The sequence below is a fragment of the Tauraco erythrolophus genome, chromosome 3 (genome assembly GCF_009769465.1).
Source record: "Tauraco erythrolophus isolate bTauEry1 chromosome 3, bTauEry1.pri, whole genome shotgun sequence".
NCBI lineage: Eukaryota > Metazoa > Chordata > Aves > Musophagiformes > Musophagidae > Tauraco > Tauraco erythrolophus.
This window is the reverse complement of record NC_141467.1, coordinates 59,240,511-59,264,197: the sequence shown is the minus strand read 5'-3', so window position 1 is coordinate 59,264,197 and position 23,687 is coordinate 59,240,511. Positions and strand designations below refer to the sequence as shown.

General features: G+C 34.2%; 1 protein-coding gene across 1 annotated transcript in view; it reads right to left on the bottom strand.

Annotated features, from left to right (window-relative positions):
* SNTG1 (syntrophin gamma 1) overlaps positions 1–23,311 on the bottom strand; it is a 162,537-nt gene extending 139,226 nt beyond the window's left edge. The window contains exons 1-4 of the mRNA XM_086609311.1: positions 23,300–23,311; positions 21,138–21,272; positions 9,255–9,311; positions 2,595–2,652 (exon numbers count right to left, since the gene is read on the bottom strand). Coding sequence (XP_086465437.1) covers positions 2,595–2,652; positions 9,255–9,311; positions 21,138–21,272; positions 23,300–23,311 — 262 coding nt within the window. The remainder of the gene's footprint in view (positions 1–2,594; positions 2,653–9,254; positions 9,312–21,137; positions 21,273–23,299) is intronic.
* Positions 23,312–23,687: the final 376 nt, after the last annotated feature.

The following is a 23,687-nucleotide window of genomic DNA, read 5'->3' as shown; positions in this document are numbered from 1 at the left end:
CCTACGTTTTGTGTACATATATTCCTATTTAATTTAATGTTTTTACACAATCTTTAAAAAAATAAACAAAAACTTAATAAAAAACTTAACACACAACTTCCAAATAAATTATTTGATTTTTTTTTTAATCCCAAAATATCAGCCTATCGATGTCACAAGGAAAGAGTCTACCCATCTCAAGTACAAGACCATGAAACATCTTTCATAACTCATTAGCGCTTTTCAGGTCATTATGGTGAGGTATGGCATACTTTTCTGAACAGAAAATGACTGCAGGACTAGGTCTTATTGGCTGTGAGAGATCATTTCTTACAAACTCTGAGGAAAAAGCAACATGGAGAAGACTCCAGAGCTACTTACGAATGACAGATTCAACTTGTAAGCTTTTATCAAAGATACTTTAGATACTGTATCTTTGATAAGATTAGTGGAATATTTATGCTGAATAACACTTTATATGCTGAAGAGCTAGAAAATCAGTATATGGTACAAAATCACAAGCCAAACTGAATTTGATTTTTTAAACCAAACCTATACTCAATAAATCACAAGGCAATTTACAAAATCTAATTCTACAATTGCAATTCTTAAATGTTGTGTTGTGTTACATAGCTATCTAATGCAAATACACTTTATAAATACTCAAGAAATATAACAAAGACTATTTAGGTGTCTATAAAGGAATAAATAACCCCTAACATGAGAACTAAGGGGTGTTAACAGATTATATGGGATTATTTATCTCTGGTATTCCAAAATATGACAGAAGACACCATCTAGAAAAGATTAGAATTGGACTTGATCCAAAAACTTTACTTATGTACATGAGTTATAAAATGGAACCAATATTTACATAAATTATGATAATCAAGTACATGTTTGAAGGACTGGTCTTATTACATAGATATAAAAAAGGATGCTTTTTTTTCCCTGAAATAAATATATATGTCAATAATCTTCACACTCTGAGCTTGCATATACTAACACTTCATATATGACCTAATGCGCTAGCCTAAGCACCTTGTGTGCACCACTGGTTTCAAGAATTGCATCAATTGTGACATTCTTGTTTAGAGGGCCAAAGATAGAGCAGGAGTCAACTGGGAGCAGGGCAGAATGAAGCCTGCAGAGCTTTGAGGCACAGGCTCTGGGTCAAACAGTATTTTCTGTATCAAAGATGCCTAATAGAGTCACATGGCATGACACTTTCTACACCACAGGACAGTAGTCTCCTACACAAGAGATGTCCCTCAAAGCTAGCTCTCTAAAAATCAGCAGTATTTTTATTGAAAGCAGTAATGGAGATTATATCTCAGCTAGGGACTGAGGTTAGAAATAATGCATCAGCTACTGCAGAAAAAAAATAATGACAAAAATAAAAGAAAACAGTGTGCATTTTTGTGTGCTCAATTAAACTTAAGTCTAAATTTTTTATTCTTCTTGCAGTGCTTAATAGCATTTTAATAGCTAGTGTAGGTAATATATGCCACATTATTATGTATTACATGCTTATATGTATACTGAAAAGAACAGAGTCACAAGTACAACTTCTTAAGGTTAACCTCATTGCTTTCCTTACGGGCTCATTCCATGTTACTCTAGTCTCTCTAAAACACAACTATCACATCTACCTTTCAGGGTTGGCTTTCTGTTCTCAATATGCTGACTCCTCTGTATCTCTCTTTATCTGTGTGGGTGAACATGAGTTTTTTTTTACACTAGCACCTTTTAATTCTGCAGAAGCAGCATCCTAGAACTATTGCATTACAGATAGAGGGAAATGCTTCCAAGTTTATGTTTCTAATTTTACACAAATGTACACAAATCTACACAAACATAACAGAGTTATTAAATACATTGTACTACTGTTGATTCACAACCTGCATCTCTCATCGTTGCACACATCATGAGCTGTTTAACCATTATCCATCTTCCTAGCACATATTGTATCATTCCAATAATTTCAAAACATTGCCAGTTAAAAACAATACAGAGATTCAGCACCAGCTCTGCATGCATTAAGTACAGTTAAGACCTTATGCAGAAACAGTTTTGCTATGTATGAGTTACTGCAAAGGCTTACACAGCACAGCATGTAATGCTGAAATAACACAGGGATATTATCAAGGTTTTGGCATTACCCACCGCTGTCCGAGCATTATCATACTGACCAGTATAAAAAGATATGCATTCTCTTCTTGTGTTACTGTGCTTTAACGGCCAAACATTTGATCTACTACAGCTTCCTGGTAATAATAATTTGCAAATAAAAGACACAAAATGATTAAATTTTGTTAAATTTGTTAAATATTTTCATTCTCTAAATACCTTCTTATTTCTTTCCTTAAAAATAATGCTTTACAAGAACTACTTTTTTTTAAAAAAAGTCATGTTGAAGACTGTTTACAAAATATTCTGAATATAAATTCTGTACTTTTCCAGAGAATAGTTCTGAGGAAGAGAGAGATCATAATGACATGGAGAGAAATGGTACACCAATAGCATTTATTTAACGCTTCCTGAAGAATCTCAAGACTTAACGCATCTTGCTTTAAGAAGCATGTCAAAACACAGTGTACTAATCTGACACTCACCTCTTTGTTCTTTGGAAATCTTAGAAATGACCACTGGAATATTATGTTCTGCTCCACCCTGAAAATAGAATAAATGACAAACCCATCAGTCACTGGAAATATCTTTTTACTTTAAATTATATTTTACCCTTTCTCTATCTCCCATTTTCAGAGAGACTGAGAAAACAATTCTGATACTGTATTTCCTCTTTTTTTAAATTTGTTTTATTTTTTTTATAAATAACTGATGGGGATTAATTCCTTATTGTATCTCATAAAGGAGTTCTCAGTTGCCATCATCAGCTCAGGAAGTGAATTGAATGATGTTCAAAAACCTGCAGGTCTTGAAGGAAAAGGACATCAGTTTCTGTGAATTCTGGAGAGCTTAATGTATGAAATCATGTCCTATAAAAGCAAAATGGCCATCACACTACAATGGCAGCCACACTGTGAACACTTAGTTTTCATGCTGGCAAGAAACAGGTAAACAAAAGGCCAAGAAAAGCAAGTTTGGACTTTTCATCTCAAAAGCAGCTTTTATTTGTTTCTTTCTCTGTCACACAAGCACAAAGAGTGAGCGAAGCAGTGGGATAAGTAACAAGGAACAGAAAAAGAAACTTTAAGAAATGGAACAGTAGGTGTTCAATAAATGAGGAGAAATAAAGGAAAGCTGGACAGTAATTCAACAGTTCGACAGCAATTCAATGCTGTTGCTTCATTCAATTTATCCTGTTGGGACTGGAAACATTCATGGTGCTTAAGAACAAAGTATTAAAAAGAAACCTTAAATAAAAAGAAAACTCAAAGGAAGAGAAAGGCAAATATACACAGACACACAAGTATTTTTTCCTCTATAGAGAACATCAAAGTGTAAGCCTGTATGTAACCCGTACAAATTCAGATCATCAGAAATGACAGTCTACCACATGGTAATTCTGCCTAGGAATCCTGGTTAAGGGTTTGCTTACTCTTCTCTTGAGCAGCCAGATTTTTCTTTGCAAACAATGGCTTTCTTAGGTCCAGGCATCTAGTGTCGAGAGGTGAAAAGGACTGACATGGGTATTTTGATGGTCTAAGGAACAGTACATATCCTTTCTTCATGCAATGACCAATTATTTGAAACTGAACAAACTCCTGCACTCAACAGCTATTTCTGTCATGGAATAAAGATGAATTTCCTGTGAAACCCTAGAATTTTAGATAGGATTGAAGTTCCTTCTGCTAGCGGCTATCAATGCAAATGGACCTAAAAACAATGTTAACAGGGATCTCAGTAATACTACAACAATTATATGTCTACAAGAAAAGTTTTATTGGCATTATGTAAGATGAGCACTTCCAAGCACAGAAGGTATTGATATCTGTAGCATAGATGGAGTATTCACCCCACAAAGACCATGAGGCTACCTTCATTTCAGTCAGGCTTAGAGATGTATTCAGACTAAATAAATTGTACTGTTATAACTTGTTGAGTTATAATGGTTTTCACCAGAGTAAGAGCAACAGTAAAAGTTGGCTTCACTTAAGACATCAGTTGAAGCTCACTAAACTTTTAAGACACAGTCTACACCCTTCAGATTTTTCCTTAGTCACATGTACATCTAATTTCTTCTAAATTTTTCAAACAGAAAAACAATTGTGTCAGTTCTCTTCCTAAGCTTCCAATGTTACATAGAGATTGCACTATACAAGATACATGAAGCTCAGCGAAGGAGTGCAGAGTTTAAAGCTCAGCATAGCAAACAAAAGTCCTTTTTTTTTATCAGTAAAATGGTCTCCCTCCCTCCTTAGACTCAGCTCTCTGATAAAGAGGGAAATTACTGCTATTACTAAGCCAGTCTGCAATGCACACATGGTGATGTCTCTCTCATTCACTGTATCTATCTAAATCCATTTACACTGGAGATTTGAACAATGATTCAGTAATGTCCTACTGAAGAAAATTACCTCCTCTCACTGCATCCCAGTCTGGTCAATACGAAGGATTCCTTTTTAAATTAGTCATGGGAGGTGTTGCCTGCTATTCTAAGAAACAAAAATTCAAAATGGGAAAGAGAAAATAGTTGACCACTAGCTATACCCAGTCATTACTAGCAATTTGCAGCAAGCTAAAAAATCTATATACATTCTTGCAACATTTTGTTGAATCCTACTTTAGATTGACACTGCAACCTTGCATCTTGCATCCTCCATACTTGGTTCTCTGTCTTGTAGAAGAAAAAGTGTATGTGTGTCTAAACTCTGTTTTTATAGACTGAGGAGAAACTACCTCAGAAACCTCTGGAAGCAGCGGCCACATTTGCATTGTTTAAAATTTTCTCTCCATCTACTGTGGACATGTAGTTATAATCTCAGACCAGAGGAAGGAAGAAAAACATGTCAAGTTACCGATGTTGAAGTCCTAATGTCTCAGACCTCTACCAGACTCTAACATAAATCTTTGTAACACAAAATTTCTTTGTCATTTTTCCTTAAGCAGGCAAGGATGAACCTGGAATAAAGGTAGCTGCCCACCTGCAGAGTTGGTCCTGCTAGAAGAGGCTGAGGAAGCTCTAATCACTGGCAACCCTTTGAAGCTTACTGTCCTGGATGTTGGCTATTACTGGTGGGAGGTCACCCACACCTCCTTTTAAAGTGTCGCATGTTATAGTTCTAAAGATTTCTTCTTATCTCAGTTTTTATGTGTGAGGTTTTATTCTGAAGCTTTAGTCATATGAAAAATAGGGCAACTGCAACTAGTAACTTTTATTCACAAATGCTGTTTTTGTGTTAGGCTCCAAGTGCAAGAAGAAAATCACTATTTTTATTTCTAAACAGAGATAGTCTATAAAAAAAGACCAATCGTTGGTCTTAAGCATCCTCAGAGTTAGGCAATTTGGGGGACATTTTTATTTCATACTAAAAGGCAACATCTTTTCCATGAGCAAACCTGGGCTTGTTTGTTTTAAACTTAAGGTCTAGTAGCACAATATGGCTCATGTCTATGAGGATAAACTATCTTCCCAACTGAAAAAGGGTGACTTTATACATGTTACCTATTGGAAGTAGTCCATGTAAAGCTCTGAACGGTGTTCACAGACTGTCTTAGAGAACACTAGTTGGTGTAAGCTGAAACTGTGCCAGGAATCATGCTAGCAATTAAACAATAGGGACAATAATGTGTCCATAAAGTTTAAACTTTTCTTTTTGATAGAATAGCTGGAAGCAAAATGCCACTTCCAAAAGGCATTCAACACAAACTTCTGCAAGTATATAAGCCTTTAAAGATGAAAAGGTAAATTTTTAAACTAAAAGCTAGACGATTCATCTATTAATTAAAGCTGTCTAGCTTCTTTATTTTATTGTTTCAATTTGAAACACAGAGAAAATGTCAATAAAAACATATCAGAGAATCAATGAAGAACAAGAGAATAATCTAAGTATGTACGTAAGTGTGAACAGGACAGGTGTACATGCTTGCTTTAGAGATTTTTTGATCAAGTCAAACTTTGAAAGGTCAAACTGAATCTCAGCAGATCTGCAATGCTCTTCATCATTTAAAAAGAATGAAAAAAAAAAAAGAGGAGGGAAAATGGCACTGTACAGAGTCCTGGTAGCCAAAAGTCAGACTCTAATTGCAAACTTTAATTTATTTAATTAACTATCAATTTTAATGCCTATTTCCACAAGAACTCTACACTCCAATTATTGAGAAACACGATATTCTTTTGGAAGTCATACACTTAGTAGCTTCTTGTGTCAAATCTCTGCATCTGAAACTTGTCAGAGATGTGATAAATGACTGAAATACCCAACTACGCTTATCAATTTCTACATGTAACTCCATGGCTATTTGTACACACACAGAGGTTTATTACTGAGAGTTTTAAAGGGGCTTCAGAAACTAGAAAATAATTCCTTCTGAAGAGTGTAATCCAGATCAGTTCTGCTTCAAATTCAGTCACACTTTTACCATTAACTTCAGCAAAATGAAGTATAGTAAAACACAGAACAGGGGTGTTATTATTCTTTCAAACCTGCAAACAGTTGATTATAGGCAATTTTTTAAAGATCTTGAGTTTGGATCTTGTGAAAAAATCAATCTCAAGCATTGTTTTTAAGCAGATAGCTGAATCTCTGATTTTTACAAATGTACTTGGAGCACCCAGGTTATAACACAAAAGAAGAGAGTTTCTTTCATAGACAAGTCATCAAAGGATAAGTGGACAGTTTCATTTTTGAATTATTAACATTTTGACCTTCTGCTCTTCATGAGGAAAAGAATAAATAAATTCCAATGGTCCAGAATATTACTTTTCTATTTAAAACTCATAATAAATATAAGTCCTCTATTAAAGCTCAGGAATCTTCCAAAACAAAATGAAACAAACAAAAAAAAAAGTAATGAACTGTTATCCATCTGAAAAAGGAAATATATCATGACTGAATGCTACTGTTTAAAACAGAAAACTGGCACTTTTCAGAATATTTAGAACTGACATTGATATTTCCAGGAATACTTTGAAATTTCAGTGAGCCTTCATAAAGTTTGCCTAACAAACTGCAAAAAGCATTACTTTACATTCCAGTTCTAAGTTGTTTCTTGCTACTAGCTTAAAATGATTATTTTAATACTTAAAATTAATTACTATTTATTACTTAATTGTTTTAGATTGTGTTGGCTATCCCATTGCTTGTCCCGCTTTCTTTTTGAGAATGTAGGATTACTAATAAAAGGAAGCAGCAAAATAGGTCCCAGGTTCATTGATTTTTAAAAATAAATAATTATAAAAAAATAATTCATATTGTCTGATACACATCTAAAGAATATCCAGACAACAGAATTCTACTCACCATTTTCTTTAACTAATCTATACAATCTGAGTTTGTTTCCTTTGTTGAAAGAGATCTCTTTAGTATTTTAATGACATCTGTTGAAGACATTCCATCACCTGATTATTAGCTATTAAAAAAAATTTTTTAAAATTGTCTATCCAAGTCTAAATTTATGTAGCTTCACCTTTCCACTACTTAGATGATTTTGATCAAAATATCTATGCAATAAAATAAACCTAGAAAGTATATTTAAATAAAATAATTTAATTTGAAGCCTTGATTTGTAAATTCTCTTGCAGTTGATGCTATTATTTTTCAGTTGTTTTTATTGTTATTTTTTTCCTATTAAAACAGGACCTTATTAAAAAAAATAAATAAATTCCCATTTTTGATTGAATTCACAATCTGTTTTGGCACTTTTAAATACTTTTACAACTTTCAAGACTTTTTCCAGAACAATTAATATCTTGCTCTAAAATTTTAAGTATATCTTACTCTACTAATTTAAGAAAGACCATCTGCACATTTCGCATTTAATTTATTTTTCTCAATGATATTTTATTTTATACAATGTACCTAATACTTAAATAATGATCCTGAACTTGTCAGCAATTTTAATTCTACAAGATAACCTATGTATAACTAAAACATAAATTTTAGTGGCTCTTTATGAGATATGCTTTCAAATCCTCAAAACTCCTTATTGTAACCAGTTATTAGCACCAGCTAAATAAAATCTCATTCACCCATATACTTGACTATACACTGACATGCATTACTTCATCGTTATTCAGTGAACTGTAACCTATAATGCATTGCAGGAAAATAACTGGTGCGCTGTTGACTAAACTAATGAGAAACTTTGGCCACAAAATAGCAATTAGTTTTCCTTGAATAGAAGTCCTTAGTGGGTCAATGAGATAACAGCAAGTGTACCAAGATATATTTTAAGAACTAGTATTTCCATTCAGCAATATTCTTATCAATGACAACACAAATGCACATTAATCCCTCTTCTGAGTCTCTTCTTATAAGGTCAGCACAAGTAGATGTTCACAGGAAAGTCTATGCTTTCACTTTATATGCATGATTTCAGCTTCTTTGCATTCATGTGAAGTACACTTCACTTTTTCCATTGCTACCTTGAAGCTGGACTGCTGTGTTTAGAAGATAAAATTAATGTTGTGTTGTCTACACTGAGACTTAAAGCCAAGGTAAGTTTTTCAAAATCATAGTAATACAGATTCACAGAAAGGTTATGATGACAAATATGATTAACCCTTCCTCACTCTCATCCCTTCCTCTCTCCAAAAGGAACACCTACACTTACATATGTTCTTAAATCTTACTGAAGAAAGCAAAAATATAGTAAAATGACAAACTGCTGCTGTTGCTTGACCTACAGCAAAATAAAAGATATGAGAAAGCAATAATAATTTCTGCCCTACTAAAGAATTGCAATGAATTAATGCGATATTCTTTGTAGGAGAACTGATGATGAGCTTTTTGGCTGTTCCATGTGCCTGCCTGTAATTTAGCATTCATTAATAACTACTTAAATTAGAGTGCCATTGCACAAAAGCACAGTCTGTGCAGTTGCCAACACTTTTCAACTCTCATATCAAATCTTATCACAGAGTTGCTCAACTTGAATCTTAAGAGGATGATCTTTCCATTGCCTTCCATTCCATAGGGCAGTGTAGTTTCCGGTAGCCTATTGTGACAGTATCTAACATCTTAGAATATTGTTGCTCTAGTGTTTCTAGCCCTCTAAAACATAGTTTGTTCTCATTAAAAGTAACATTAACTATATACAAAGACACTTTTTGTGTAACATGGAATAATAGACCAAAAAAATTGCCCTACCTTTATACTTAATCCAAATCCTCCTACACTTTGTCTTCTAATTGTTACCGTTCTTTCCTGGAAAAAAAAATAAATCAAGTTTTGTTAGATTTAAAGTTTTCTGCCATAACATCTATATAAGTTGTTTCTGCGCTATCCTCCTACATTGATATTTCTTATTTTAATAAATTGATGAGTTTCTGAAAGCAAAAATCCCATGAAACCTATGCTGCAAAGGAAAAAGACAAAGTCTGGAAGAAAAGCAGAGGTTCTCTCAGACAAAAATTCATTTGTTAAATTGATACCATACTGGCAATACAATAAGAACAGAACTGTAGAGTTTGTTAGTGTACAATATATGCATTTTAGAGGTCTTCAACTAGTCCTAAATTGGTCCCATATGCAGATCGAGCACTACATAAACTGCACTCCTGTAGCACATTTTCCAATTTAGTTTAATCCAAAAGGAATACAGCTCGTGAACTCCAAGACCACTTAGTGATATGAACCAAAGCATGGTAAGTGCATGTGATCCAGAAACTAATTTCAAAGCACAGTCCTGATCCAAATTAAAAAAATAATACAAACACAGACACTGTTTACCTCAGATCTATGGTTTAAAAATCGTAACGAATGTTTTAAAGTGTGTTGTTACAAATAGAATTATTTAAAGCAGCCCATTTTTTCGCTTTTATTGCTCTTAAAATTTATTCTGTAAAAACCGTAGGCTAGTATCTGTCTTGGATACAAACATTTACAAAAAAGACCTTTTGCCTTGTCTGTCTTGTTGACTTTATTCCCAATGATCACCTAGTGTTAGTCAATTTTGTTAGTGGTAAAAAATCTTAGCATCAGATATAGCATATGTCCAGATACAAATATACAGAACATACAGATTTTTTAATACCCTTTGCATGTGGTCTACATTTTATGCTCATTTCATTATCTATTTCATAGCATAAATCTGCATATACATTTTATCTATATATGTTTACATATTTCAGCACAAACGGCATAGATTGTGAGTGTCAGATTTGAATAAGTCTCTCATCAGAAGCATACCAATGACAGAGAGAATGGCATCTCTGTGGAACTATTTTTTCCTCCTCACTTCATATACAGAAAGGAAAAGAAAGGATATAAGGCTACCACATAAGATTTTTGTAAAACTGATATTGCTGAATATGGGGGAAAATCCAGTTACCTTCTTTCTTTTTCACATTTGCAACAAATATGAATTGTGTAACTGCAAAAAGAGCTAGTATAAACCAGTACAATGTTTAGGATGGCAAGATAAAATTAGACTTTCTGCTCTTTATTTAGGCTAATGCTTGTAAATGTTTAATCTATGAAAGAAGTATATAATTTTACTGTTAAATGGCCAAACACTTCAATTTAATTTTTTTTTAACATTTGAAATGCATGAAAAAATATACTCTTATATTTGTAACCCATAAATGAATGTATGGTGTGGCAACAGAGGAATATGTTCCTCTGTTGCCTGTGTCATCTATGTGTTTCCGTACTGTTCAGAGGGACAGTCTTCTTGACTCTCAATTCATGTCTTCTAAGAAGGAATTTTCCTGACAAAGTTCCCAGAAAATGGGTTGAGGCCACAAAGTTATTCCACTTCAGGCCACAAACTGCACTTAGAAAACCTTTTGTCTGGCAGAAGGTTTCAGCCACAGGTAACAAATGCGTACCATATATTCAGAATAAACTAACACAGGCCACAGTCTGATGTGTGGTCTAAGCTGAGTTTATACAAATGAACATGAAACACTCAGTTGTGGCTTCACTGATAGCTGTATTTTTCTTATTAAGTCTACCTCGATTCCAGCTTCAGCTAGTGTTGAACATCTTGTTAAGAACAGAAGCTTGACTTGTAAACTCGAGTCAATACATTCTAGTATTTTTGTTATACACGCTCAGATGAAACAGAAAATACTCAAGAAGATGTTGAAAAATAACAACCTTTTAATAAACTGGCTTGATAGTATTGTGTTAACCATGAAAAGCTGTCCTGAAGAATATTTATATCCTTGTTGTTATCTTTCTTAGCACAACACACACAGAAGTACCCATATAAAAGAGTCAATAAAATATCCTTTCCGGTTATCACTTATGTGAAGGCAGAGCCAAGTCAGCCCTGAAAATACTTGATTTAGGGTCTTTGGTGAGTTTACCAGTGCTGTCTGACAGGAAACATGTAACATTTTACACTGGAGTTCAGCATTACTTTTTAAGAGAGAGAAATGAATGCTTCAGAAACACTTTGCTAGCATAGCAGATTACTAAATAGACAAAACTGTGTAAAAGTAAGCAAAGGGAATAGAAAAATTTCAAGCAACTGTAGTTTTCCAGCACAATGTAATTTATCGGAAGGTTTCATCTCTTATTTTTCTAGGTTCTGTTTCTATCTATCTCCACTGAGAGTAGATAGTAAATATTTCAGGTCTGAACTGTTAGTGAACTGAAGTGGAACTTTGAAAACACACTGCAAACTCGATCCACTCGAGTGATGTCTAACATGTAATGAAGGCATTGCATTGTATTTAACCTAAGGTAATTCAAAACATTTCTCAGTCTTAAAACAAAGAAACATTACTTCAGAACATCTTACGTGTAAAGACTTACATACTCTGCACAGCATGATAGCTAACAATTTTAAACATGCAAACAATGATCTTCAAAAATACAAATCAAAATTACATACGAGTTATATATTTCATTAGTAAACAAACAATAATCTAGTCTGTGATTGCGAACCTCATATAAATAGTACAGCGAAACAGCTTTTCCAGAACTGTCAGAAGCATCACACATTTCATACACCAGAATTTTGGCTTAGGATCAGACTTCAGCTCTGATCAGTTTCTTCCTTTTTTACCCAGAAGTTTAGAAGAAAAATCATAGAATCATAGAATGGTTAGAGTCGGAAGGGACCTCAAAGATCATCTAGTTCCAACCCCCTGCCATGGGCAGGGAAACCCTCCACTACACCAGGCTGCCCAAAGCCTCATCCAACCCAGCCTTGAACACCTCCAGGGATGGGGTATCTACAACTTCTCTGGGCAACCTGTTCCAGTGCCTCACCATCACCACCCTCAGAGTGAAGAATTTCTTTCTTATATCTAACCTAAATCTACCCTCTTTCAGTTTAAATCCATTTCCCCCTGTCGTATCACTACATGCCCTTGCAAAAATTCCCCCTCCAGCTTTCCTGTAGGCCCCCTTTAAGCCCTGGAAGGCTGCAATAAGATCACCCCAGAGCCTTCGCTTCTCCAGCCTGAAGGAGATAGGACTGATCTAACCACAGTGAATCCATCTAAGACTAAGTCATTGGTCAAGACAAATTTTCTCCCGTAATCAGTAAAGAAAAAGAAATACATTCGATTCAGGTAAGTCGAGTGAGATGGCTCGTGAGTCGAGTGAGTGAGTAGATGACCAAGTTTGGAGATAATCATCTTTGTCATCTATGTCATTCATTGCGTATAGAGCCAGGATGTCAAATTTAACTTTGGAAAGATGAATCCTTCCCTTTAGAGTTGCAAAGTAACTTGAATAAGAATTTTGATGGTAAATACATGCTTAGAAATGTTTCGCCAGAAAACTCTTCTATCCAAGTAAGTTTTTCTTTGTGACTTGCATGACTTACGTGTGAGTTTTTTTTATGTCACTCACAAAAAACCCAAACAAAGCTTCATTTTCAGTATCATCTTCAACCAAGGTGAACTGAATAAACCTTGTCTACAAAGCACTGTATGTAAAATAATATTTTTATAAAATGATTAATACAATGAAGAAGTTTGATCAGGAAATTAAAGTAAATTATTTTGTTCTGATGACTTTAATTACCATTTCAAATGAACAATAGCAATAATAAAATGCTTTTCACTGGTCTAATAGCTTTAAACTCTTAAAATGCTTTACAACTATTCATTAATAAAATATGGTGACAACACATTTTATTCCAGAAAAGAAGAGCTCTAAGTACCTGATTGATCATTTATGCTGTTCCAGTTTAAAGATACTGCTGCTCCATTGATTCCAACTGTATGCTTAAAATAAAATCTAACTAAAAGTCTGTGTCAGATGCACATTTATTTATTAATATTTTACTTAGTTTTGCTTTTCCCTCTATTTGCACAGGGTAGTATCCTATGACTGAATCTAGAATGTTTTTGCAAATTCTAAAAGTAACTTCATCTCCAAGTTTACAAAATAAAACTTGATTCTGATGAAAAGCTACTTAGTTCAATACCAAGACTACACAAAACATCCTGTGAGATTATAATTCCATTATCACAGTTTTTATCTACATTACACAAAACAGAGGGAAAATTAGAGCTCTTAGGATCTTTAAATGCAAGATTCAGAGCAGTGTTTTAGAAGATGCTTCCTGGAAGAGAACAAAAGTAGTTATCTTTTTATTGAAAAACTCAAAGCTGCTGCCAAACTGTCAGCATTTTCCATGCCTCTAACTCAGAAAATTCCTCATCCACACATATGTTCATTGACTGGAAAAGAGAGCTAAGAGTTTTGCCAAAAAAATTCTTCCTCAGAGCTATGCAGTGAAACAGAAGCAATGTTTTTTAGGCTTTCATTAAAGAATTATTAAAATTTCTGCTTAAAAAGCTGTATGATCTTTTTGAGATCATGGATGTCATCTTAAATGAGATCAGAAGTGAAGAATGACCTTGTGAGCACACAACAACAGTAAACAGTCAGGAAGGGAAAACAGAATCCTGTGTAATCAACTATTTACATTTAGTCGAGTTAACGTTATTTGTAACAGTTTAATCTTAGGGCACAGTAAAGATTCAAAGATTTCATACTGGCTGAAAGTTTATAATTACTTAGGTGACTTTTAGCAATAATGATTAATTAGTAATACTTTCAAATTATTTATTCTGTATAATATAAATCAGTAATCTAATAATCTGCTTCTATGAAAGCAGGGAAATAACAGTTGATAGAAGGGATGAATAACCTTCAAAACTCTTCATAAAACTGAGTTAACTGCATGCGAAACTTCAATATTTCATTGCTCAACATTTTTACTAGGATATACATATTACATTTTCAGATTGGGACACTAGTGTGTCTGGTTATTCATTTTACAAGAGTAAAGGTATGAAGAATTAATCTGTCCAGACAGAAAACAAGACCTCAAGACCTCTTTTTTCACAGTGGATAAAACAGACACGAAGGTACTATACATATGGAAGAACATGGAAAAAAGTTGAATGGCGGCAGAAGAAAGCAGTAGGTGGGAAAAGAGGCATGGACATGGAGAGAAATCTACAATGGCACAGTGACATGGAAAATGTATGGAAAAAAGGAGGAAAATGTTAGAATGTAATTTTTAAAATGTAATAATGAAATCTAAAGGTATAATCAATACATTGGCAGAAACTTCATAGATCAACCTGTTAACACTTACTGCCATAAAAACTTCAAGGCCATGATCTCATGTAGTTTATCAGCTATTAGTAAACCCACTAAATTTTGAAATAAGAAAATTTGATGAGATTTTTTTTCCATTGAATTATTTCGTATGTTTTCAAGAACGGAGATTTTATATCCTCTTTTTGGTAATGCTTTGCTCTTTCTTACTGGCATTTCTTTGCATTAATTGACATGAACAGTCAAACTCTACGCTCATTCTGCGTGTAAAGGACACAGGACACAGGTCAGTCACATTTCCATTTGGATTAATAGTCTTAAGCAGGCTTGCCAGCAGACTTGCTCATCTGCTAATAACTTCTGTCATGTGACATTTGAAGCTTGTCTTCTTATTTCAGTTCCTCATGCAAGTGGAGAAGGCCAGCAGTAAGGACTGGTGGCAGAATATCTGGTCAATTGGAAATCCCCGTTCCTCTGCAGCTGTGCTGGAGACTGAGAATGGCAAATGCAGCTGTGCGGTGTAGACTGTTAACACGGACTAGAACGAGCAAAAGCGTACAACCCTTCTCTTGTTCTCACTTCAAAATGTTCCCAGTCCTACAGCGTATGCCTAAAAGCAGAAACATTCATCTAAATATCTACTAATAAAAACTCTACTCCTAGACTGATTTATTTCAAAAGTACAGCATTTCTTAATATAGAAATAAAAGAGCAAAAAAACCACAAATCCAAATTCAGTATGGATCTGAATCCTCACTAGGCTCAGTAACAAACACTCTCTGTAGTTTTGTGACAGTTGTACTTTCCAGCTATTGCCTCACATCATACATAGCCATTGATCAATGCTTTGGATTCTCCAAATGTTTTCTGATTTGCAATCTTTTTCTTCTTTTCTGGGGAAAAAACTTTCTTCCAATGAAAAAAAGCTGTTCTGCTCCTTCTAATTTGGCTTCATAAATGGCAGTCCTGTGTTTGAACTTCATTTTTAAGTAGCTGCAGAAAAATAAGCTGGCTTAGATTGTCCCTAAATAATCACATTTACATCTGTCAGTTCTAGGTTGTCATGTATAAGCTGTGCAGATTGGCAGCAGAAAAAAAAAATTAACCACCATCTGATAGATATTGGACGACTTCTGTGAAAAAATGGATTCACTCCACTGAATAGCTGACAGATACCAACATGTTAAAAAAAAAAGAAATCAACATTCTTACTGGTAGCTTTGTGAAGGTAACAAGAATGGAAAGTGCTTGAAAGGTGACCTATCTGTTCACAGATTTGCAATTCTCTCCAGCACAGGGAGTTTCATTTTGGCACCATTCATACTATTTAATCACACATCAGAATCAAAATAGTAAATAAACACAGAAATAAATACAATATAGAAAATAAATCAAAACTATATGTTTACTATTTTAAGCTTTTCACTTTTTTCTTAATTTATTTTTTCTATTCATTAACATTGCTAATGTTAATTGAACTTGTTTTACCTACACCAAAATATATGAAAAGAAAATTTTAAATTCTCAAAAAAGAATGATCCAATGTAACAGATTTAAAATTCACTCTCAAGAAGTCTCCAAAACTCTAAAATGTGCAAGCAAAAGAAATATAGTAACTTCATCTGACTGCTCAGGCAAGTCACAGTTAAGTGATATGTTCTGAATTTAAACTTATACTTAAAAACTAATAATACCTTTATCATTTAAATAAAACAAAAATCAAGAAAAACATGCTACTGTGCAAAGTTTATAAATTTAAAAACTATCTCTAAGGCAATTTTTTGGTGTGTATTACCATATGAACTTTATGTATAGAGTTATAAATCTTTCAATGCAGTTGATTTCATAATAGCAAAAAGACAACTTTAGGAGTGAGATATAATACATTCTTATCTTTATGAGAAAAAGAAGAATGATTGTGTGATTAACAATGCCAAAAATCAGGTCTGGCTACAGTTCAACAAGTTAATTCAGTGTTACTTTCTGACATTAGAAAACGTGTTTATTGATGAAGAGTTTTTTATCTAATAAAAAATCAATTACAGTCCATAGGTTACATTCAGATGCATTTTTAACAACCTCAGTTAAATCCTTGGACAAATGTCATGTTACTCTGAGAGCTGTTGCTCTACAAATTCACAAAATGTGCATTCAGTTTTTGTTAGTATTGAAATTATGAATGATCTTCACATCAATCTCCAAAAAAGATGCTTAATTAAAAAAAATGCTAAAAGAAATTATTAATGGTTAATTAAATAATCCATTACTACACAGCAGCATAGAATTATATTACTTGAAAGAAATGAGAATCATCTGAAAGTTACCATCAGGTGAGTTAGCAGTATTTTAGAAAATCTATGACTTTTTAACAGAATCTATAAGAAAATTATGTAAAAATGCAAACTGTCCTGGTAGCTCAATGTAACAATTTGCCAGCTGCTCAGTTTATTTTCAGTCTTTTAGAAAAACAGTAAACAGTAGCTGATTCAAATCATTCATCTTGTCAGATGGTACCTTGTCATAGCCTGGGTTTATGGATCTCACATGCATGTAAACTCTATTAGAAAAATTTCTGAGTATGATCAGCAAACTAATAAAATCTATTAAAGAAAAGAAGGGAAAAAAACACAGGTCCCTAGACAAATAAACTACCTTTCTTGATAAAACGCAATAATCTTTTTACTTGAATTTGAGATGTTTATGAAAGGTGATAGAAATTATGAGAATTAACTCTAAAACAAAGATTTTGATTCTGGAATTGCAAAGATTAACACTTTTCCTAGGAATATATCCACTGAAGAGTCATATTTCAGATCAGAGATGTCATATTTTAGGCTATTCCCCCTCTCATCATCATTTTCTGCAAGGTCAGTATTAGCCTATCCTTGTTAGTCCAGGCTATTGACCTATACATCTAAAAAGACTGGGAGCTGCGTTATTGCACATTGTCATCTGGAATACCATACAGCAAACTTTTGAGAGTATAATTTCATGTAATTCAAGAAATATTTTTAAAAGGAAATGCAAAATAAAAATCTTCTATACTTCTGCTATCAATACTGATGAAGTTCTTACATCGTTTAATTCAGCTATTTTCAGGGCATTTCTTTTCCAGATGAAAAGAGTAAAAATACTAACTGTTCTGTACAACAAGTAGCTGTCATGGAGATTTATGATTATTATAATTGTGAGAAAGCTCTCTGTTGGCAATACCAGAATTATGAAAAAAACATTCTGTGAGGGTTTGGTACTTCAGGGGAGAAAAAATTGTACCTGACCTAACAGTCACTAGTCTTATCTTCCAATTTTCCCTTAGGGAGACTCATGGGTATTTTCAGCACATAGGCTACTCCAACTCAGGCATACACTTCCCATATTATAAAGGCTCTCTACAGGCAAGGATTTAATTTGGATTAGTCAAGACACTGCCTTCTAGGCTTTGAGTTTCACAAAATGTTCTCATCTCACTTTTGGTCATTCGCACTGGAGTTCAAACCTACATCAGATATCCACTATCAGCATAATGGAGAACCCACTGTGTTTCTATGTCTTGGAAAGCAAGTCTATCTTGTTGCACACATAAAGAAATCTCTGTAATACTTAGTGATGCAACTGATGCTTAAATTATATCTAACCCATGACTGTTCGAATGATCTTTGATGCTTTACGGAATTGCTACAGAAACAGCTGCTGCAGGACCCTCACTAACACTATCATTGTGTTCAGCCTACTAAAGAAACAGATGCTTTCTTTTTTAGTGTTTATCACTGTTTATGTTGCTTATAATCTTTTATGCATGTTCTTACTCCAAAGTGTATACAATGAGAGAAGAAACAAGGTTCCATTGCATCTCTTTAGTTTTGGGAAACTAGAACTGTTTTCCACTAAAAAGGAAGTAAGTGCTCTAAATGAAAAACCAGGGCCTTATCTCATGTACTCACATTAAGCAGTACCTCATTCCTAAGCAGCCATTGATTTCATGTAGATTATTCCCCAGGATGCAGATGAGGATACCGCTGGAACGTTAAGTGCCTGTTTAAAGTCTGTCCTACACAGAGGAGCATGCGAATTGATTCAGATCCCACAAACAGAAGAGACACTGTTCTGAACTAGGAACACAGTAATAGCCTTTCGTTCCTTAACAGTGCAGAAGTAAAACCTTATAATCAAATTATTTGAAGATTATTTGTTAAAACAGACTAAAAAGAACTTTTACTATAGCTACTTGTCTGTAGAACTTAACAATGCTGTTTTTCCTCAGTTACAAATTTTATTTTTATTCTTTGGAGTTTATTCTATGAGGCATTCAATGTCAATTGCTAATGAAAACACTTGCTCTTGCTCTGTAGAATGCATGCAAAAGAAAAATAGATGTGGTCAGTTATCTAGAATTACAGAAAGAACAAAACAAAATCAACCAAAGTAAAAAAAAAAAAAAAACCAATGAAACAAAAAATAAATCTAATAAATTCAGAATAAAAATGAGGAAAAAAATGCAAAAGAAAGGCAGCCTGTGGGACTTGTCTGATCATGCTATACAATCAAAGTACATGATTCCAGATGATTTAAATGGCCTGTGACAAAAGGACAGTTAACTGTCCGTGAAATGCCAATCATCCTTCGTTGGAATGAACCTACTGATTCAAGACTTAGTCTTAATCCCAGAAGAAATCAGGGTAAAGTGCTCAAAAGTCACTAGCCTAACAATGACACTTCCAAGATAAAAGAAACTCCTCATCACCACACTAATATCAATCAGTTAATGAGTTACGCATTCAATACGCAAATAAGATAGGAGGAGTGTAATTGGTGAAGCAAATCATCCATAATTTTCTACAGTGCTGTTGCAAAAATAAAGAGGGCAAAATTGTAAAAGAAAGCCTTGTTGTGAAATGGAAAAAAAAAGTATAAATTTCATTAAGACATTTAAATATTAAATTCAGCAGAAGTAATAGACATTACAGCAAAATAATGAAAGCTATATTTTTGAGTGATAAAATCTTTTAAAAAATAACACCAGAATGGAGTTGGTGCTGCAACGGTGTCACAGTGTGTGTTGCTAATTGAACAACTATAGCCTGAGCTTGAACTCATAATTTCTTTCTATCTGGGATGCTAGATGTACTCTATGTTGAGGAATGGTAGAGACTGATTGGTAAAAGGAGCATCTATATTCCATATACAGCACACAGACCTGTATTAGTAAATTGTACAGCGTGAAACTGTCAAAAGCTAATGTCAGATTTGTCATGCAAATAAACACAGTCTGTATGGAGACAGAGTAGGCAAGATGTTCCTCCTGTTTCAGGGGAAAACTCAGAACCATTCACCTTGAGATGCTCATAACAGTGAGATGGATTTTCCTATACATTTTCCATTAATATTCCACACTGTTAGCACTGCTAATGTTCTACCAATTTATTTCTGGTTTCTGATTTGTATCTTTTTATTATGCTTGTATTTAGAGATACAGGGATGTGACAACAGCAGCAATTAATTAATAAAACAGACAGACATAATAGCAGTCACATAACATTTGCATAAACAGTTATTACACTACTATACTGCACAAGATTTAACGTGGAATCTTATGATAATTTTATTTAGCTCAAAGGGAGAGCAGAATGTTTATGATAGTTTCCCATAAATCTTAAAAATATCTCAACAAAATATAATTACAGTATCTATAAAAATGTCTATAGAAATTAATAGTAAATGGTTGCTACTAGTTTTTTTAGCTGTCTTCTAGAATTAAATAAAAACTTAGCATTACAATAGTTCAAAAACCTACAATATTATTCTATATAACATTTCATAGATCTTCCAAATAATTATCTACAAAGGTCAGTTTTTTACCCACAAAATTGAATATGATGCTTAAATAAGAAATCTGACATATCATGTAAAAATAGTAATACATAAATCACACTATTACACTGTTCCAGCTGAAGTCCATCTTTATCAACATGATGTACTGGTAAAACTAGTGATCCTCACAGCACGGACTGGCAACATGCATGAAGTTTGGTGGTTTGCTACCATATGAAGCAAACAAAGCAACAGAGGATAGCAGGTAATTCCTCTACGAGCAAAACCCCGACATAACAATTAACCATCAACTGTCTTATCAACTCCACAGACAATACTCAGATATGTAAGCACATTGAGGTATCTGTATTCACCACAAAAATCACTGCTCGTGTCATTCCTATCACATTCAGTGGTTCCAATATTCAAGAGTGAGTGCAGAGAAATGTTTAGTCATGCATATAACATTCATTATCTTATTGCTGCTTCTTAGACGAGTATTGCTAAGATTTACTCTCAAAAGAAAATATATTAAAATACACTTAGTGTTTACAGTGTAAAACAAAACATCAAACCATGGGAGTAATCGCATGCACATGTGTATGTACATGCACACATACACACACACACATAGAGTATTTTGCTTTGTATAAAGAATGTCTTAAAGAAAAAATAAAAACTACTTACACCAGAATAGAAAGGCTCACCAGACACACAGATCACATCCTGCTCCTGAATCATCAAAATATCTTTGGCTAAGTGCAGTCGCACTTTGAAAGGCTCCTGGTTACCATCCTGCAGCAAACAAATCCCTGTCTTTGTCTTCGAAGGAAGGAATAAAGAAAAAAAATTTTCTCAGTTAGCACTTTGCATTGCTAGAAGAGGTATTTTGAAACAGAATAGTTGAGAGATAGGTACAGTTGCCATAAAGGCATCAACGAATATCCAAAACTATTCCCAGTCATCATTGTATTTATTTACTGTGCTCAGACTACAAGAGAATGATGGTTACAGTAGCAACTGGCGAGGGGAGATTTTGCAATAATAAAGTGCTATTCTGCCCATGATGAATTTGCGAAACTCCTTTCAAATTGCTTCAGAGCAGCTGTGCTCTTACTTTCCATCTTTGTATTAAATGATGACACCTCATTGGACATGAAACAAAAGCTGACGTTTCACATATTACACCAATTTTGGTACAGAAATACATACAATAACACCTCCAAACTAGCCAGGAGTAAGCAGTGACAGCCTACATGAACCTGTTGCGGGCTTTTCCTGATCTGTGAGCACAACATTGACTTATGCTTTTATGCTTCTTTTCAAACAAAAATATTGAAGTTAAGAATAAGACAAAAGAGATCAAAGAATGAAGCTTCCTCTAGTAACCTACTTCTTGCACCACTTCTGTATTTTATGTTTATGGTTAGAGATCAGGAATTCTGTAGGATTCTTCAATATACAGTAAGTGACTTTCCAACAATTTAACAGTGTCTTTGTGGTAGTACCCATTTGTGCAACTTTTTGGGCATTATACAGGAGGTTTGAGCAATGAGAAAGTCTGCATGTGTAAGCACCTGCAGTACTTAATTTTTCCCTGAAGGTTGTGTTGAAAATAGCACTTTTATACCACTTCATAAATGGACAAAAGTCGTGTTGGTAGAGCATTTTTGATATGAGAAATGAGCTCACAAACAATCTAAAAATTTAGCCTTACAACGTGTAATTTACCAGTATTAGATACCTATGCCTATGTGCATAGACACAGACATATACGTACACACGTATGTATCTCAGAAGAAAATTAATATATAAGAAGTACTTAAAATCTTGGACTCGTCGGTGTCAATAATAAAACTTCCATTGTCTTCATTCAGGTCAGATTTCAATCCACTATCTGTAAAAAGTTGACTTGAGAGGAGATCAAGGAAACAAAAGTCTTGCTGTGAACTTTAACTGCCAAGGTTGACCTGGCTGAATCTAAGGGCTCTTTCTCAGACAAGAGTTTAACAGAGGATTTGGAAGAACTCCCCATAATGTGCTCTGATACCTTACATTCGTAGCATGGAGAGAACAAACACAAATATGGAACTGACAGTAGGCAACTGGCAGAAGAAAAGTTTGAATTGCTCTCAAGGGGCTTTAAAAGAGGTGGAAAGGTCGAGGACGACCTTTAAATAGCTCTATGTAATGTTCTCCACTGACCAACTGTTCTGTCACTTCTGCTCCATGCTCAACACTCAAACTTAGGACACACTCAGCCATAACATAACTTTGAAAGTGTCTCTGATGTTATTTTTATTTTTTTCTAAACTAAGTAAGAAGAATTAAAAATGAAGATTCCCACACGCTGAACTCACACCAAGGTCCGTGGAAGCTCTGGTCAGAAGACATCATGGAGCCTTGTTCTAATATTTAGGTGTCTTTTTTTTAAGCAGGGTGAGATAGAAATTGATTGGCACGGACACAGAAGTCAAATAAATGGATCATGAAAGGAGGTAGGTTTTCAGTACCACTGAAAAATTCCCTCTCATATCATACATTAAATGTTGCAACATTAAAATAAAGAGAATGTAAAATAGTTAATTTCCCCTGCTTCTATCCTTATAACTTTTGCTTTACAGACTAAGACAACTCTTTTCACAGAGTTGTGAAGTAAGTGGTAAATGACAATGGAAGTTGAACAAAGCGGGCTGTAAGTAACTATGTTCAAATAAAAGGAGCTAGCCTACAGACATCTCCCACTTATAGAACGCCTTTCTCCTGCAGAAAAGTTTGCAGGACCTACCTTTCCTCCTCCCTGCATAAATTCTGCCTCTGATACACTGATTATAGTAACTCTGACTTACTTGACTGCACATTTCTGATTTGGTCAATAACCACAGAAAATCTCCATAGAGTCTTTCTGCAAAAGCTGAGAGGCTTCTTTGTGGGAATTAGAGGCACATAACCATAGCAGACACAATTAGCCACTAGAATAAAATTAAAATTCAAGTTGGTTTCTAAATGCATGTGGGCTGACCTTATTCAGTCTAAACAAGGAAACCAAGCTTGGGAACAGCAAAATATTTTGGCCCTTGGAAAGATTGATTGCACACACTCAGGGATCTTATTTACATCAGACACTCTGAAATGTAATGAACCGCTTTACTGTTGTTGAGTTTTATGAAAGCTGGTTTATGATACAGTTCAAAATTAAATCTTCAATTATACTACCTCCTTCCCTCTCCTACCCGA